A 15743-nucleotide genomic window follows, 5' to 3' on the forward strand; every position below is an offset into this window, starting at 1 on the left:
CAAATTATAACTTTGGTGACAGTATGAGTTCCTACACTTATCACAACATCGCTGCACTGAGAATTAGGCTCTTCAAAATCATACTGGCATGCTTACATCATTATTTGTAGTCTGAATGAAGATTTGATCTCAAATCTCTCTCAAAACCTTGATGTGTAATCTTTAAAGCAGAAATTATGAATTTAATACTGGTGAATAGTAGACCTTAAGTCTATTAAAGTGAATATTATAGATATGAATGTTTGAAAGATTTAAATAAATCTCCTTCAGTATCAAAATTAGTATTTTATAGACAATTTGTTTATTGTTTGGCAAGATAGTTTGGACTGGTTTAATGTGTTAAGGGGTTTAATATCTGTGCTTATCCATTAAAACAATTCTGCAGTTCTCATTTTACCCATTTATCAAGTGTCTAAGGAATTGTACAGTTTTATCAATTTTTTCATGCATCCAGTAATCTGCAAATCTGCATAATCTGCAAAAATTGTTTTTGTATGTGACTTTCCTGTAAAATTATTGTTTCTTGTTAGGATGTGTATATTTAATGGTATATATTCTTTTTACAGGCCTAAATATTGGAAAAAGAGACAGTGCTTCTGAAAACAACTTTCTGACTGCTAACAGGGGAAAAACTGTACCTGCAAAAGATGGTAATGAAATAATTTTTACATTTTTTTAAACTTTTTAAGAAAAATTCTTTGTATGGTAGAAGCAGTATTATTGCTGCCCTACCTCTGTAAAAGCCCTGTATCTACACTGTAGAAAAAAGTTGGCATGCTTGTTTAATTCAGGTCTCAAGCAGGCTGTAGGTGTTTAGTTTTCTAGGAGCAAAGTAATTTGTGTGGACATTTGGCTGGCTTTCTGTGTTGGTTTGGTAACCACTTCTGTCTGAATACTTGGGCAGGAACATAGAAAAGCCCTTAAAGCTGGCTCTTAGTAAATGATCTTGCAGAGGATCTGCAGAATTACCAGCTGAGGTTTTTGAGGGAGACCTTTTACCCTGTATTGTTGCTGCCTAGATTTTAATATTCTATTGGCTTTATTTTCCTCTCCTCTATCTGTGTGTTCATGCTTCTGTAATAAAGTGTTACCATCTAACAGTGCTTAACAGTCTTGGTGTTGTGTCATGGCAGACTCACAAGAACAGGCTTCAAATATGAAAAATGAAAATAACTTTTAAAGAGTGCCTTTTGCATGTGAATAATTCTCTGCAGTTTTCTAGTTTCACAATTGGATAACTTCTGCCACAGCAGTACTTTGCTGAACTTGAAACACAAAGGGACCTCACTTTCAGCTGTCTTGAGCAAACCCTAAAAGTTTTGTCTCCTTCGAGGTTTTGTGTATAAAATCATACTGTAAGTGTTGCTAAAGGCAGTGTTTCTTTGGAATAATTTGAAGTGTGAATTTGAATATTCCTTCCTTAAGGCATAGAATCACAGAATAGTTTGACTTGGAAGGGACATTAAAGATCATCAAGGGTCATTAAATATCACCCAGTTTCTCTGGGTAACCTGTTCCAGTGTCTCCCACCCTCACAGTAAAGAATTTCTTCCTAATAGCTAATCTAAGCCTCCTTTCTGTCAGTCTGAAGCCTCTACCCCTTGTCCTGTTACTGCTTCCACTCGTGAGCAGTCTGTCCATCTTTTTTGGAGGCCCCCCTCAGGCACTGAAAGGGCACAGTGAGATTTCTCTGGGGCTGACCAACCCCAACTCTCTCAGCCTTTCCGCATAGAAGAGGTGCTCCATCCCTCTAAACATCTTCATGTTCTCCTTTCGACTTGCTCCAACAGATCTGTGAAGGAATGCATCTTTTTATAGCTTCTGTGAGTGAACAGTTGTGAATTCAGAAAAGACAACAACAACTGGATTTATAAAACATGAGTTAGGAGTAAAGACTTGAAATTTGTGATTGTGTGATTAAAAAGCCAGAAGCTGAAAGGCATAAAAGTAGAAGCTTTGGAATACAAGGGTTAGTAAAACCCACTCTGCATGTGTAGTGGGAGTAAAACACCTTGATCTAAACTGCTGGTGATTGAGGTTTTATGTTAGGGAGGAGAAGAACCCTGTAACACTAGGGATAATTATGTGGTGAGATACACTGCTAAGGAAGTCTTGAGATTTCCCTGATGGGATGTTTTTAAGAACAGGCCAAATACTCACCTGTCAGGAGTGTTGTAACAAATAATTGTTTTGCCTGAAGGAAAAGGAATCAATTATATGGCCTGCTGAAGTCCTTTCTGCTCTTCCTTCTCCCACACTGTCATTTCCCACAAAATGAAGTATCCTGATGACAGGTTTAGTTGGAGCAGTTCTTGTTGCATCCCTGTAAAAATGGTGGTCTGACCTCCAATGAATCCATCCCTGGACTGGCTTTTAAATAAGGCACACATGTAGTTTGTGTCTGCAAATGTGCATGTGTGTTTATACCTTGGACATGGAGCTGAAGTTTGCCTGTTTAGTCACTATTTAGTGAATAGTTTGCATTTTCTTTATTGTAGCCTAACTGCAGAGAGTATCTCAGAGTCTTCAGATTTCTGTCCTCAGCTTTTGTTTGGACCCACTGCCTTTGGCTTTCCTCAGTTCTTCCTTACTGTTTTGTAAAATTGGAGAATTAAATTACATTGGACAAACGAACCCTGCATCAGTATAAGCTGTTTGCCAAAACTAATGGATTAAGCTTCTCAAAAGTCTGGAAAGTTTGATAAGAAATATTATCCTAATTTTTCACGCTGATAAGCTGAGGCATAGATGTGTCTTGCTGTTTTGGGCAGAAGGGGTTAAGTAAGGGGAGAAGAGAAAGAGCCTTGAAAAGGAAGCAGGAAGGATGAACATAAGTCTTATTGGACAGTTTAGACTTTAGGGTTTGCAAATGGAAATAAAAGTGATTTGTTTCCCATTCTTGTTTTATAGTACAGATTTTAATATTAATACAGTATGTAATGGAATATAGTAGGCTTTAATCCAGGCAATAATTCACTCACATAATATCACCTTCCTTCCACTTCTCATCAAATCTTTACTAGGCTGGATGCTGAAAGGCTGGTGGTATGATCTCTTATTACTAAAGCCCATGTATTTTAATAAATATGCTTGGGATTGTTTAGATGAACTTTCATAGAATAATAAAGATGGGCTTGTGGAGACCTCTTCTAGCATCAGCTATCACCATATTCCCCAGGCAGGGTCATGTGCACCCGTGTTATTCCTGACACGTGTTTGTGCAAATGCTGCATGACAACTTCTAACTTTGGCTCTTTACTTTGTTTTCTGTGGTCTATGAAGAGCAGATAACTTCCATATTACAAGAGCTTTCCCTTCTGCTTAATCTGTCCTTTTCCAAGTTATAATCCCTGAAAGACAACTTCCATTTATGTCTTCAGGTTTTCCTGGGTACAGCAGCTCTTCCTCTTCTACTGCCTCCTTGGAAGGCAAAAGGAATTACTCCAAGAAGAGGAACTCAACGAGCAGCAGTAAAAAGGCCCTGACCAGAGTATCTTCTGCCTCATCTAAGATTAGTGCTGGTATGGTCTGTTGCATTGAGGTGTATTTTCACAGGGGGGAGTTCACTGCTGCATTAAATACTTATGTAGAACTGCTAGTGCTGTTTCAGAATCTGAGATAGTTTGAGAAAGACACTTGTGAAGTAGTTTAACCATAAACCTAAGTTTGGCAGCTTCTAGAAAGATTTTTATAATGTCTTCAAGATGCAAAGTGTTTTTAAAGTTGGTCACTGTACCTTTTCAGAGTAGAGAAAAGGCTGTAGTCCAGTTTTTGTGCTGCACAACGCAAGTTTTTGTCTAAGCAAAATTTGTGTTGCCATGTGTGGAAGGTACACTGTGTTAGAGATAAATACTCTGTTCACTTATCAGTTGGCTTGCTATTGAAAACTTTAATCTTAAAGATTTAATCTCACTAATTTCATATCTTGTTCTTCTCTTGACCAGGGCTGTATAGTTCCCCAACCACGAGGAAAAATGCTCTTGATGGAGAAATCCAGGTTGGAGACAGAGTACTGGTAGTGGGACAGAGAACAGGCACTGTTAGATTTTTTGGGACAACAAAATTTGCACCAGGTATGTGCAGTGCTCTGTGTATGTTGCCAAATCAGTATGGAATAGCTTACATGTGAGCACATGAACGGAAATCCATCTTTTCTCTCACTCCTTCCAAGAGAATTCTAAATTTAAATTGGTTTGTTTCCAAGTTCTGTCTTTCTCTCTATGTCTTTCCTCCTCTCCCTCTTAAGTTTCATTGAGTATTTTTAACTTTAATGCAGGAAGTGTCAGGAAAAAATAGTGGTTTAGAATGTGACTTTTACTGTCCACTACCATGACTTACGTAGGAGAGATACTTTGATGTTGAAGTTGTAGGTATTACAGAATCACAGAATATTCTGGGTTGGAAGGGACCCACAAGGATCATAGAGTCCAACTTCTTAACAAAGCTTTCTGAAAATCCTCAGTTTAGTCTCTGAAGGGGTATGTAGTTTATTGAGCTCACATTAATTTACTCCCTAGTTCTTTTTATTAAGGCTTTTTGACACAGCTTGTCTTTTGCAGTAGTGGCACTCCTATGCCATGTACCAGTCTCATTCCTTAACTTATTGGCATCTTTAAGAGGGTAATTGTGAACATTAAAATTTTAACTAACAAGCCTTTAGGTCACAAGATCAATAAAGTTACAAATATCTCAAAAAGCCCTAACCCCTACCACCGTTTTCTCATCCTTCTCCCTTTCAGCTTCTCCCTTCCCCTTGCTAAAATCCACTTTTCAGTGAAGCCAAGTGCTGTCAAAGGCAGACAGTTGTTCTGCATTGTGGAAATGAATTTTGAATCTAATATTGTAACCAAATTTATCTTCTCTATGGCCCTATCTATAATCTTACTGCAAGAGTAATGCAGAAGCCTTGGTAAGTGATGGTGTGAGCGCCTGCTTTGGGTGAGGGCTGTGTGATTGGTGGGTGACTGGCAGTGCTCTGTGCTGACACTGGGTGGCATCAGCATTTAAAAAACCCTGTCAGGATGCAGGGTCGTGGCACAAGCTCTGGACTTGTTTCATCCCTGCCTCGTTCCCCAGTTTCACTGTGGGCAGACCTTGCTCAGGTACTGCAGTGACCCGAGGGACACTTTAATGTCATCACTCCTTGTGTTGTTGCTGACAAGGTGATCAGGGAGAAAAGGGCTGTTTCCCACATACACTGACAACTGTGAAATCTGAAAGCTGTTTGACAATGTTAAGTCTCCTCCCTTTCTGCTTTAAATCAGGAACATAATTTTTTGGAGGAAAACATGCTATTGTAAGAAGTGAGGATGGAAAGATGACAAATCATCACCGTTTGCTAACCTAGTAATTTATAGAAAATGTAACAGATGCATGTTTAAGTATTTCAGTTCTAATGTGTATCAGAGCTCTGGAAGTTATTCAAGGTTTGTTCCTTCTGCTGCAATGCAGATCTTTATTTAATTCTTAAAGTGGGAAGGGGAGAACTTCTGATATACTGAGCCCTTCTAATTCATAAGCTGTCATTCTTGAGTTTCTTGAGCTGATAATTAGAATTACGGTTTTATCCAGTGCCTTAGTACCAAGTGACTTGAATTAAATTCTGAATCTTCTGGGGATGGATAGCATAAGGACTACTAATGGAGTATGAAATTTAGCACCTTTGTGTAATTAGCTCACATTTATCACAGGTTATGAATGATCAAGCTCATTAACATCTTGCTGCCTATTCAGTGTTCTGGATGAGATTAATTGATGGCCAGTTCCAATTTTTGCACCCTTCTTTTGATATCACACAACCAACCAACCTTGCAATTTGCATAAATTATAACTTGCTAGATAGAAAGAATGAATTAATATCAAAACTTTAATTTTACTGTTGATGATCTCAGATGAGGCCTAAGCCATGTGGTCAGAGGAATGAAGAGGGAAATGTGAAACAGCAGTGCTGCTCTTTGCTGTCTCCTTGTTGTCCGATAGCCAGTTATGCCCAATAACATTCTATTTTACTTTAGTGTGCACATGTAGATATGTATGTATTCCTCAAGTGTTTTAACTTTTTTGTATTAATTAGAATGTCAGTAATTTTGCTAAAAGCATATAAAAATTCTGAGATAATTAGATTAGGGTACAATTTTTGCATAATTGCATAGATAGCTATTTTATAATATTCCTATTTACTATTAGCATCTTGACATTTTCTGACTAGAAACTTTTCCTTGATGAGGGTGAATGCCGACTGTGCCAGTGGTCTAGATGAAGAAAAGCCTGTAGTGTTTTGTTCCAAATGCCCTGATTTTACTGTTTTGCAATGTAGGGTTCTGGTGTGGAATTGAGCTGGACAAGCCCCATGGGAAGAACGATGGCTCTGTGGGAGGAGTGCAGTACTTCAGCTGCCTTCCCAGATATGGCATATTTGCACCCCCATCTCGTGTACAGAGGTGAGCACTGAAGCTCTTGTCATGTTGGGGCTGCCAAATGATTTCTTAATACATTTCCAATGTGGAAGAAATTTTTGAACACATACAGAAGATACAGATGTTTTCTTCTGCAAATGTAAGTTTATAACATCCATTAAAAATTGGGTGGTTTTATATCAGCTTTTTGAAAGCAGAGTGTAAAACTAGAGACACATCTCCCTCTGTTTCTCTTGCAGCTACCTGGATTATTTTTATTCCAGGGCCTCTGATACTCTGTGTTCATTAAGCCTTGCTTTCATGACCAAATCCTGATGTGTTCTGCTAAATTCAGTTATAAAAGGAAATTGCCCTTGGCCATGACTAAAAAAGGCTCTTTTTATCCCAGCTAACTGCACAGAGGATCCAAAGCATGCACTACTTGCCTGTAGTCTCTTCCTTAGGATCCAGGAAGAGCATCCAAGGAGTTCTGTACTCTTTCCTCCGGTATTTGTATGTAGTTACTCTGCCAGATGTGTTCTTGCTTTTATTTCTCTGAATAAGCCAGCTCAGGCAAACTCTTAGGAACTTGCCTCAGAATCATACCTGCTGTCTCAGTGAGTGAGAGGCAAGTAACTCAAACACTCTTTCTCCAGGCACTTCTTGCACAGCAGCCTGAGTGCAGCAGGCATGCTGGTGTCTCTTGGGGTAGATGGAGAAGGAAAGAATGAAAACCTCATCAATATTTGACAAGAAGCCAGTTGGTTTGTTCAGAGTTGAGTTGAAATTACCTCTTTATTGTGTTATTGCTTTTCAGACTGACTGGTTCTTTGGATTCTCTAACAGAGACTTCATGGAGTAAAGTAACTCACACTTTTCCAGGTAGGAGTGGGAGACATAGGGATTTGAGTGAGGCAGGCCCTGCTCTGCAGCCTGAACCATCTGCACAAAGGCAACTTCTCCAAAAGCACAAGAGATTTTTAGGGACCCCAAATGCCAGCCAATAGTCTGGCTGCTCCCTTCCTAAAATTCTAAACTGCAGAAGGAACTGTGGAGTACTGTATTGATCTTAACACCCTACTGGCAGAAAGAATTGTCAGTTATGATCGTTGGATTGTTGGCAGTCTTCCCTTACTGCTAATATTGCATTCTAATCAGAGAGAAAAGGAAATGGAACATGTTCCTTAACACAAATTGAGATTGATGAAGGGATCAGTAGGGAGATGTCCCCATGAAATTACTAAAACTTGTGTGAGGTATGTGAAGTAGATGGTTTTCTTTTCCTCTACTTTAGCTTCTTGTGAAAAGACCTTCAAATTGCCCTTGTTTGTTTTTTTGTTTTGTTTAATTAAATTTCTTTTCCTTCTGAAAAGCCAAACATATTATAGGCATGTATGTTTATGAGAAATTTCATCATTTAATTTCCAAATTAGAGGGGAGAATGTGCAGCAGATGTAGTGGAAGCAGTATAAGAAAACCCCAAAGAATATGTGTTCATAAAGGTGTTTTTTTTTTTTTTTTCCTTAAGAAGTCCTACACAGCTTAATTAATCTTTCCACTCAGGTTTTAGACGCAGCCTAAGCAGCACTTCTGCATCTTCACAGAAGGAGATAAACAGAAGAAACGCCTTTGTTAGGTGAGTGTTTTGAGTTTCAAGTGGCTGTTAGCTTTGCTCAAAAAAAAAACCCTTCAGGCATATAGGGTATCTAGACTTTTAGATGTTTGTTTGTTTGGTTTTTTTTCCAAAATGAACCAGTAGTACACTGTTTTTCCATGGGCATCCAAGAGTACATCTTGGAATTCCTGTTGGCATTAAAGTTGTTTTCCAATCATATTCTCCAAATTCTTGTATTTTCACACAGCTGGATGAAATTCAGAGGCTCTTGGTAGAGGACTTCACTTTGTTCTGGTGATCCTGACTGACAGTTGTATGTTAAAAGTTGTTTTGGTTAAACTGTTTTAAGCCCCAAATAAAATGTTTTGTATGGCTTAATTTACCAACACTATCACCTGCTGTAAATACTGTAGATCCTAGCATCGGGTGGAGGAAATTGCTTTTCCAATACTTCAGACTGCCGAGTGTAGCAGCCTGTTACTGTTATTTCATGGTTAGTTAGTTATATGAGATCGAACCCAGGTTTTCTAAAAAGGGATTTGAGGGTGTGTTTTTTCCCCCCACCCACTTCCTTGAATTATAGATTCCTCTTGTATGTTTTATAGCTTTTTTTGTTCCCTTTCCTTTCTCCCTAGGTCCAAGAGCTCCGTGCTGCGGCGCAGCTGGAGCAGCAGCAGCACAGCTCCCTGCGAGGGGCCCGTGAAGCTGCACGAGGGCTCCCAGGTTCTGCTGACCAGCTCCAATGAAATGGGCACCATCAGGTACATCGGCCCCACGGACTTTGCCCCAGGGGTGTGGCTGGGGCTGGAGCTCCGCAGTGCCAAGGGGAAGAACGACGGCTCCGTGGGGGAGAGGCGCTACTTCAGCTGCAGGATGAACCACGGTGTGCTGGTGCGCCCCAGCAGGGTCACCTACCGGGGCATCAACGGGGCAAGGCTGGTGGATGACATCTGCTGAGCCCCAGGGTGCTGCTCCCACAGTGGAGAAGGAGGATTTCAAAGCACAAAGCAGCCCCGCCTAGAATGCAAACTTATTTTGGGATCTTTAAATCTGCATTTGCGTTTTACATATATAAGGATAGATGTATGTGTGTGTATATAATATATATATTTTATATAAATATATATAGATATATAAAAAATAGAGAGATGAAAAAAGTGTTCAGTCATGTTAAGGAGTAAAACCACTGTTGAGTTTCTCTTACTTTAATGACCCTTGCCTGGAAGGTTATTAAAGCATCTTGGGTTTAAGATGCTGCATCATTTGAAAACCATTCCAGCTGGAGAACAGAGTGTCTGCAGCGTTCTCTAAAGTTCGTGTGAGGTTCATGCAGTATTCAGAGGGTTTTTCTCCATGTAGTAATGAACTGGAAATGTTTGTGCATTGCCTGCTTTTGACAGTGGAGGTGGTTGATGGGTGACATGAGCCTGGTTCCTGGGCACTTTGTCGATTCCATTACCAGCTGCTAGCAATAAGAAAGGAGGAAAAGTAAAAGCCAAACCCCCACTCCCCCACCCTTTTCCAAACAGTTGTGGAGTATTTTTGCATTTTACTGTTCAGATCTCTCTTCCTCTTCCCCCTCCTCCTCTCCTCCTCTCCATAATACAAAAGGGCTGATAAATACAAGGATTTGCCCCTCTCCTAGTGAAGAGCAGCAATTAAATAAGAAGCCTTTAAAAAGCACAAATATGCTGCATGTCAGTCTGTACACTAACAAGCACTTTTTGTTCTGCATTTGTAGAACGAGCTACATACAAGATGCACTCTTTAAAATAATGCACTTTGCACTCTCCTGGAGAGCTTGCCCTCATTCTTAGAGACTATTTTTGTTTGGGGTGCTGCAGGCAATGAGTATCACACTTGTAAAATGCAAATAAACCAGAGTGGAATACATAATTCCCTTATCATAAATACTAAGTCTGTATAAATACAGCAAGGTAATTCCTGCCAATGGTATGGGACAGATGCAGGGTTTTCAAGCAAACTGTTGCCATTATCTGATTAGTTTGTGACACTGTTTCTTTTTGTTTGCTTTGGAATAGTTTCCAGTATAAATTTTTTGTGAGATCTTATGATGACTTAAGGATAATTTTAGGTACAGCACTGGAATGGGCCTTTATGTGACATCATTTGTCTCTCAGCCTTTTAGAACAGCTAATCTTTTGGCCATGTTTTAAACATAGAATGTATTTTAATTGCTCAGCATATGTAAACATTATCTTAACTGGATGGGTTTGTGTTCCAGAACAGTCATTTTACTCTTAAATTATTTGCTTGCTTTGCCTACTTGAAGAAGTGATACTTTAAATCATAATATCCTATTTTTAGACAGAATCCTGCTGCTGTAACCTTCTTTTAAATGTTGCTGTAGTTATTTTTCCTGATCTGTATTTAAAATAACGCATATTGTATTCTAACTCATGGGAATTTGAATTGAATATAGAAGTTGTAAATTTTGAATGTAAAGAAAAAAGTAATGCTTTATATTTAGAGATGCAGATATTCAGTGAGGTACTGAACTTTACTTTGTTTAATATCTGTTTCCTGCTGATATTAATAAAATGAAACCCTGTTAAATAGTAAAGCAAAAAGAATTTTCATTCAGTCTTTACAGAATGTACACTTCTGTCCTTCTGTACAAATTAAGTGCAGGGAGTTCAGTGTGCAACTGCCAGCTGTGATCCAGAAGGTTTTCTCTCTCCTGGCTGTTCAGCACAGAACTACCAGCTCCAAGTAAAGCCTTTGCACAGCACTTTCTGTCACTGCCTGGTGCTCCTGGGAGAGCAGGGGAGGAGCATTAGCAAGAATGCTCTTTTCCCTGCCTGACGAGATGGAATGGGTGGAACTGCTTTATCTGAGGGGTAGCTGGAGTTCTCCAGGAGGTAGCTATGGGAAAAAGTGTGTGGGTGAGGCAGCAAGCTGGGGCAGCTTGTTGGAGTCACAGCATTTCTGTGTGGTCTGTCTTGCACAGATGATTCTGTGGGAGCTTGTTTGTGCTGCAGGGGTGTCAGGCTGCACCTTGCACAGCTCTGCAGCTCCACACAATTCAGCTGGAAGCGGGGTCTGGGTCTCACCGAAGCTGCCTGATGGGTGCAGGAGAGGGCACAGATACCATCTGGCACTGGTGTGTTGTGCTCTACCTTCCATTTCAGCTCCAGCCAGCAGCACATCTCTGCTGGAAGCTCTGGCTGTAATTGGCTCGAGCACTGTAGCTCAGAGGAGCAAGTCTCACTGTTATCAGGATGGAGCTGTTTTGGTAGCTCTCAGAATCTTCTGCCAGGAAGCAAGAAGCACTGTAAAATTATGCTGTCTGAAACAGAAATAAATCAGTCCATTCCAGAAAGGATTACTGATGGCTCTCTTCAAGGTGATGAGGGGAAGGGATTTGAGCTTCCCTAAATCCAAGGTAAGTTGCCATAATCCTTTACTCCAACTCTTATGGGAGGACACTGTGTCATAAAGAAAATTCTGAAAATAAGTGTCAGTGAAGTTTGAAATTAGGTGCTGTGCAGAGGGCTGTACTATCACAGCCCCTGGCTGGTTAGAAAAAAGCCAAATGATCCTCAAAGTTCCGAGAAACTACATAAATAAAACATTATGTGTAGTTTATAAATAAATAAACACATGGTCTCCAGCAATTCTGTGCTCTCTGTGCAGACTCTGAGGCCAGACATGCTGTCCTTGTCCCCCAGCATGTCTCAGGTCCCTATAAAAAAAATGTCCCTCACTATTCTTAGCAATTAAATCTTTCAAGTTTTCTTGAACACTGGCTGGAAAGGAGAGACCACAGGTCCATGTGACAGGGGGATGAGAATTTTCTTGAGGTGTCTGAAGATGGGGAATTAATTTCTATGGAGCTCAGCTCAGCTGGACTCAGTGACTGTTCTGCAGATGGTGACAGTAATGGTTTTCTGGGCAGGGAGCCTGCACCTTCAGAGTGCTGCACATGGATCCAAGGCTGGCTCTGCAGAGCTGCAAGACACAGCATAGTTCCTCTGACAAGTTAACTCTGTCACCTGTGAGAGGTGGCAAACCCAGCTTTTCTGTCGTGGCTTTTTCAGAGCTCAAAGTTTGCAGAAGCCTTGTCAAGGACCAGGTGGAAACTGAAACTGTCCATGAAAGCCACATAGCAGAGTACCCACCTGCATCCTTTTCCCTGCCTGGCTGCATGCAGACTGGCAACTCTGAGAAAAGGGGAATTACAGCAGAGATTTCCAGCCAGTGCCAGATCCAAACCAGGCTGTGGTGGCTGGCTGCTGACCAGTCCAGCTCCTGGAAGAGCACAGGGGAGCTCCCTTTTGAGTTAAGACAGGGAAGAAAACAAAGGAGGGAGGGGAGAAGTGCCTACTGGAAAAGTCTTGTTAACCAAACCAGAGCACTATCCTGCTGTAGAATGAGTACATGAAGGAGAAAGTTTATAGAAAGTCAGCCCTAATTTCAAGGAGCATTTCATAAGAATGCAGCTGCCTGGGCCATAGGAGTGATGTGGGATGGGATAAAAAGTGAGTGTTTCAGGGCAGCAGCTAGCTCTTCCTAGAATTGTCACAAGATTCAATAGCATCATTTTCAATACTAAAAATGAATCAAAATACATCTGACAGGTAGACCTACCCTCAGTCCAGACTCAAAGGCTGTCTTAGCTACATACTTTAGGAAAACACCCAAATGCTATCTTCAGCCATATCCTTTGTTCTGTTTTGGCACTGGCCAGTTTGCTGTGGGTAAAAGCCAGCCTTCCCTGGGACAGAGGGAACAGCACCTTCCCCTGTAAGAAACTTGGTGTGTAGCATCTTGTTCCAGATTGCAAGGCAAGATGTATTCTATTTGCCATCCGCATGGCAGTTGTCTTCTGTTAAGTGGGCAATTCTCCTTATCTCTTCCACAACCACTCCTTCCCCTGCAGGGCACGTCTGCTGATAACAGGCTATTGAATGTCACTGCATGGCTGATATGAACTACAGCATCCCACTGGGAGATGCTCCACCCAGACAGGAGAGCCAAGCATTCCAACCTGGATATAATCTTGAGATTCTAGAAATACCACACAGCGTCTCCACTGGATTTCTCAGAGGAACAGCAGCTGCTTCTTCTTCCACTGGATCTTCAGAGGAAGACTACACCCTTCTACAGTATCCCTGCTCCAGCAGAACCACACCTGACACTCCAGGAGGACTGCAGCCACAATTCCAAATTGGACTGCTACCAACCCCCTGACCAACACGGTGTCAGGTTGTGTTCTGACTCTGTCAGTGTTGTTTTAGTTTACTGCATTGTTTATTTTATCCTTTTATTTTCTTCCCTATTAAAGAACTGTTATTTCCTGCTCCCATATTATTGCCTGAGAGCCCCTTAATTTAAATTTTATGGCAATTCGGAGGGATGGGGTTTACATTTTCCATTCCAGGGAGGCCCATGCCTTCCTTAGCAGACACCTCTCTTTTCAAACCAAGACACATCTGCAATGCAAAGAGGTCTGGAACAGCAGCTGTGAGCCCAAAAGGTGGCTCGGGGTACCACCAAACCTACTCCTTAGGGTGTTCATCACCTTAATACTTCTGCAACTTTGCCAAGTAAAAATGGATGTCCAGAGACATCTGGACATTGATCCAATCATTGCACAGCCCAACGCAAAGAAATCCAGCTACTGTCACTTTATTTGTCTTCATGCCTTGTGGTTCACTACACTTGTTTACAATACAAATACACTATTCAATACAAAATACTCAATGACCATATATTAGTATTTTTCTTCATAGTATCCCTGAAGTGCACAGGCCCTTCCTCTATAAACAATGTTGCATAAACGGCTGTACATGAGACAGACACTCCTATAATGAAGCTCGGTACTAAAAGAAGCCAGGAGGGGACTCTTGGGACGTTTCCCTGTGATGGGTTTAACTCTGGGACAGACGAACAGCGATGTCTTTGCTGCTGTGGAAGGCTATTTTCCCCACCTCCAGGTTCTCATCCCCCAGCAGCCAGGATTACCAGGAGCAGACATGCAAAGTGGCACCTGCCATTCCCTGTTCCAGCCCTCATGTTCTGTGGCTGCTCCCCGTGCAGGGCAGCCGGAGCAGCCCCGGTCCGACACCGCTGTCCGAGACCCACTCGGGCACATTAACGCAGACCTGGGGCCTCCCACCGTGGTCCCTGCACCTCCTCTGGCTGTGGCCAAGCCCCTCTCCCACCCCACTCCTTCACTGCCTCAGGGGAGCAGAACCACCCTCGCTCCTGCCCTGCTTCATTCCCAGGCACGCGGTGGGGAAACACGGTTCAGTGGCACAAAGGGAGGATGATGGGACAACTGGAAAGGCAGAGAGACAGGCATCCGAACCCAGTTTACCTCCAGCAGCTCACAGAACCACCTACTTATCCTCTATAGGAAATCAGGTAACATCCACATGGAAGCAAGCCATTTTTGGAGCAGAAGCACAGGGCTTTTCTCTAGTTGTGCTTTACATCCTGTAGATTATACTGCTTCCCGCTTTTCCACTGCAGAATGAGGAAGACATAAATCAGAACATCATTATTACCAACACAAAAGATTAACAGTCTTAAAACAAGTTCCTTAAAAATACACAGTGTGTCAATAAACTATAATTTAAAAAATAAGTCATTGACAAAAATGGGTAAGAGGGTTAAAATAAACTTGAATTTGTTTTTCTCCTAGCATGGAGGGGTTTGATAGAGGAATTTGGGATTTACAGAGTGCTTTGGTCTGGTGAGCCCATGGTGACTTAAATCCCTTCAGGTCCCTGCAGCCCTGAGTACTGAACAGGTGAATCATCCTAGACACAGAAATTAAAATTTCTGGTTCATGCTCATGGCAACTGCAGCCTGAATACAATCAGCAGAGCATCCCTTTGGTCCAAGCAATTAATGGCAGTATTTGTTTTCTAAGAAAGAGGACAGGCAAATGCTCCAGCTCCTGTTTCTAAGTGAGGAGATTTGATTACCAGCAATATTTACAGAACAGTTTTTGCAACCTGGGGTACTGTGCTTGGACAGCACACAGAGATACCAAACTAAATGCTTGCTGTGGAAGAGCTCAGAAATGGAATGGTTTTAACGTCAAAAATAAGCCCAAACTGGATTTTCGAATTCCAAGAGTTAAGAGAGAGGAATTAAAAAAACCCAAACAAACAACAGTAATACAAACAAACCTCAAAACTCCAAACAACCAAGAAAATCCAAACCATTAAAGAACCCACAACAAAGCATTTTGCACTGGAAACACTAGAGGGAAGCTCACTTAAAAGCAGCTGCCAGTGCTGAACAGTATTTGTCTCAATGCACTGTATTGAGCAGACTGGAGAATTTCAGTAGCAATTCACCATTTCTCCTGATCAGAATTATCTCTTGACCTATTCCATAGGTAAGAAGCAGGACTGTGTTTAGCTCCTTCATTTTTTTACAACTCCCATTCTGCAAGAAATTCTGTGATAAAATAACTGCACAGCACAAGCTCAAAGCAGTAACCACACCCTCAGCATGGCTGGGAGAGCCTGCCTTTCCCACCTACAGACTTAAAATCATCTCTTGCTGCTTGTGCTTTTTAAGTTTCTTTAGAAATTCCACCTTTAACATCATAACCTGGCAGCTTATCTGCATTTGTGCAGCATCGAAGCTGCTGCCCCAGATCCAAGAATTAATAATTTCAGCTAGTCAAAGATCATTAACTTAGCAACTTTTTGTTCTTGTGCATTCTTTTGAAAACACTCATCAGTAAACAG

The 15743-nt window shown here is 41.3% G+C and overlaps 2 protein-coding genes across 4 annotated transcripts in view; one reads left to right on the forward strand and one right to left on the reverse strand.

The window, feature by feature from the left end:
• CLIP4 (CAP-Gly domain containing linker protein family member 4) overlaps positions 1-10604 on the forward strand; it is a 32499-nt gene extending 21895 nt beyond the window's left edge. For both annotated transcript variants that reach the window (XM_059840857.1, XM_059840858.1), the window contains 7 exons: positions 567-650; positions 3381-3521; positions 3945-4073; positions 6317-6440; positions 7213-7277; positions 7959-8031; positions 8646-10604. In XM_059840857.1, the coding sequence (XP_059696840.1) occupies positions 567-650; positions 3381-3521; positions 3945-4073; positions 6317-6440; positions 7213-7277; positions 7959-8031; positions 8646-8967 (938 nt within the window). In that variant the 3' untranslated portion in view covers positions 8968-10604. The remainder of the gene's footprint in view (positions 1-566; positions 651-3380; positions 3522-3944; positions 4074-6316; positions 6441-7212; positions 7278-7958; positions 8032-8645) is intronic.
• Positions 10605-13646: 3042 nt separating this feature from the next.
• ALK (ALK receptor tyrosine kinase) overlaps positions 13647-15743 on the reverse strand; it is a 306751-nt gene continuing 304654 nt past the window's right edge. For both annotated transcript variants that reach the window (XM_059840860.1, XM_059840859.1), the window contains one exon: positions 13647-14502. The gene's annotated coding sequence lies outside the window, so the exon portion shown is untranslated. The remainder of the gene's footprint in view (positions 14503-15743) is intronic.

Source organism: Haemorhous mexicanus, chromosome 3, assembly GCF_027477595.1.
Source record: "Haemorhous mexicanus isolate bHaeMex1 chromosome 3, bHaeMex1.pri, whole genome shotgun sequence".
NCBI classification, from domain to species: domain Eukaryota; kingdom Metazoa; phylum Chordata; class Aves; order Passeriformes; family Fringillidae; genus Haemorhous; species Haemorhous mexicanus.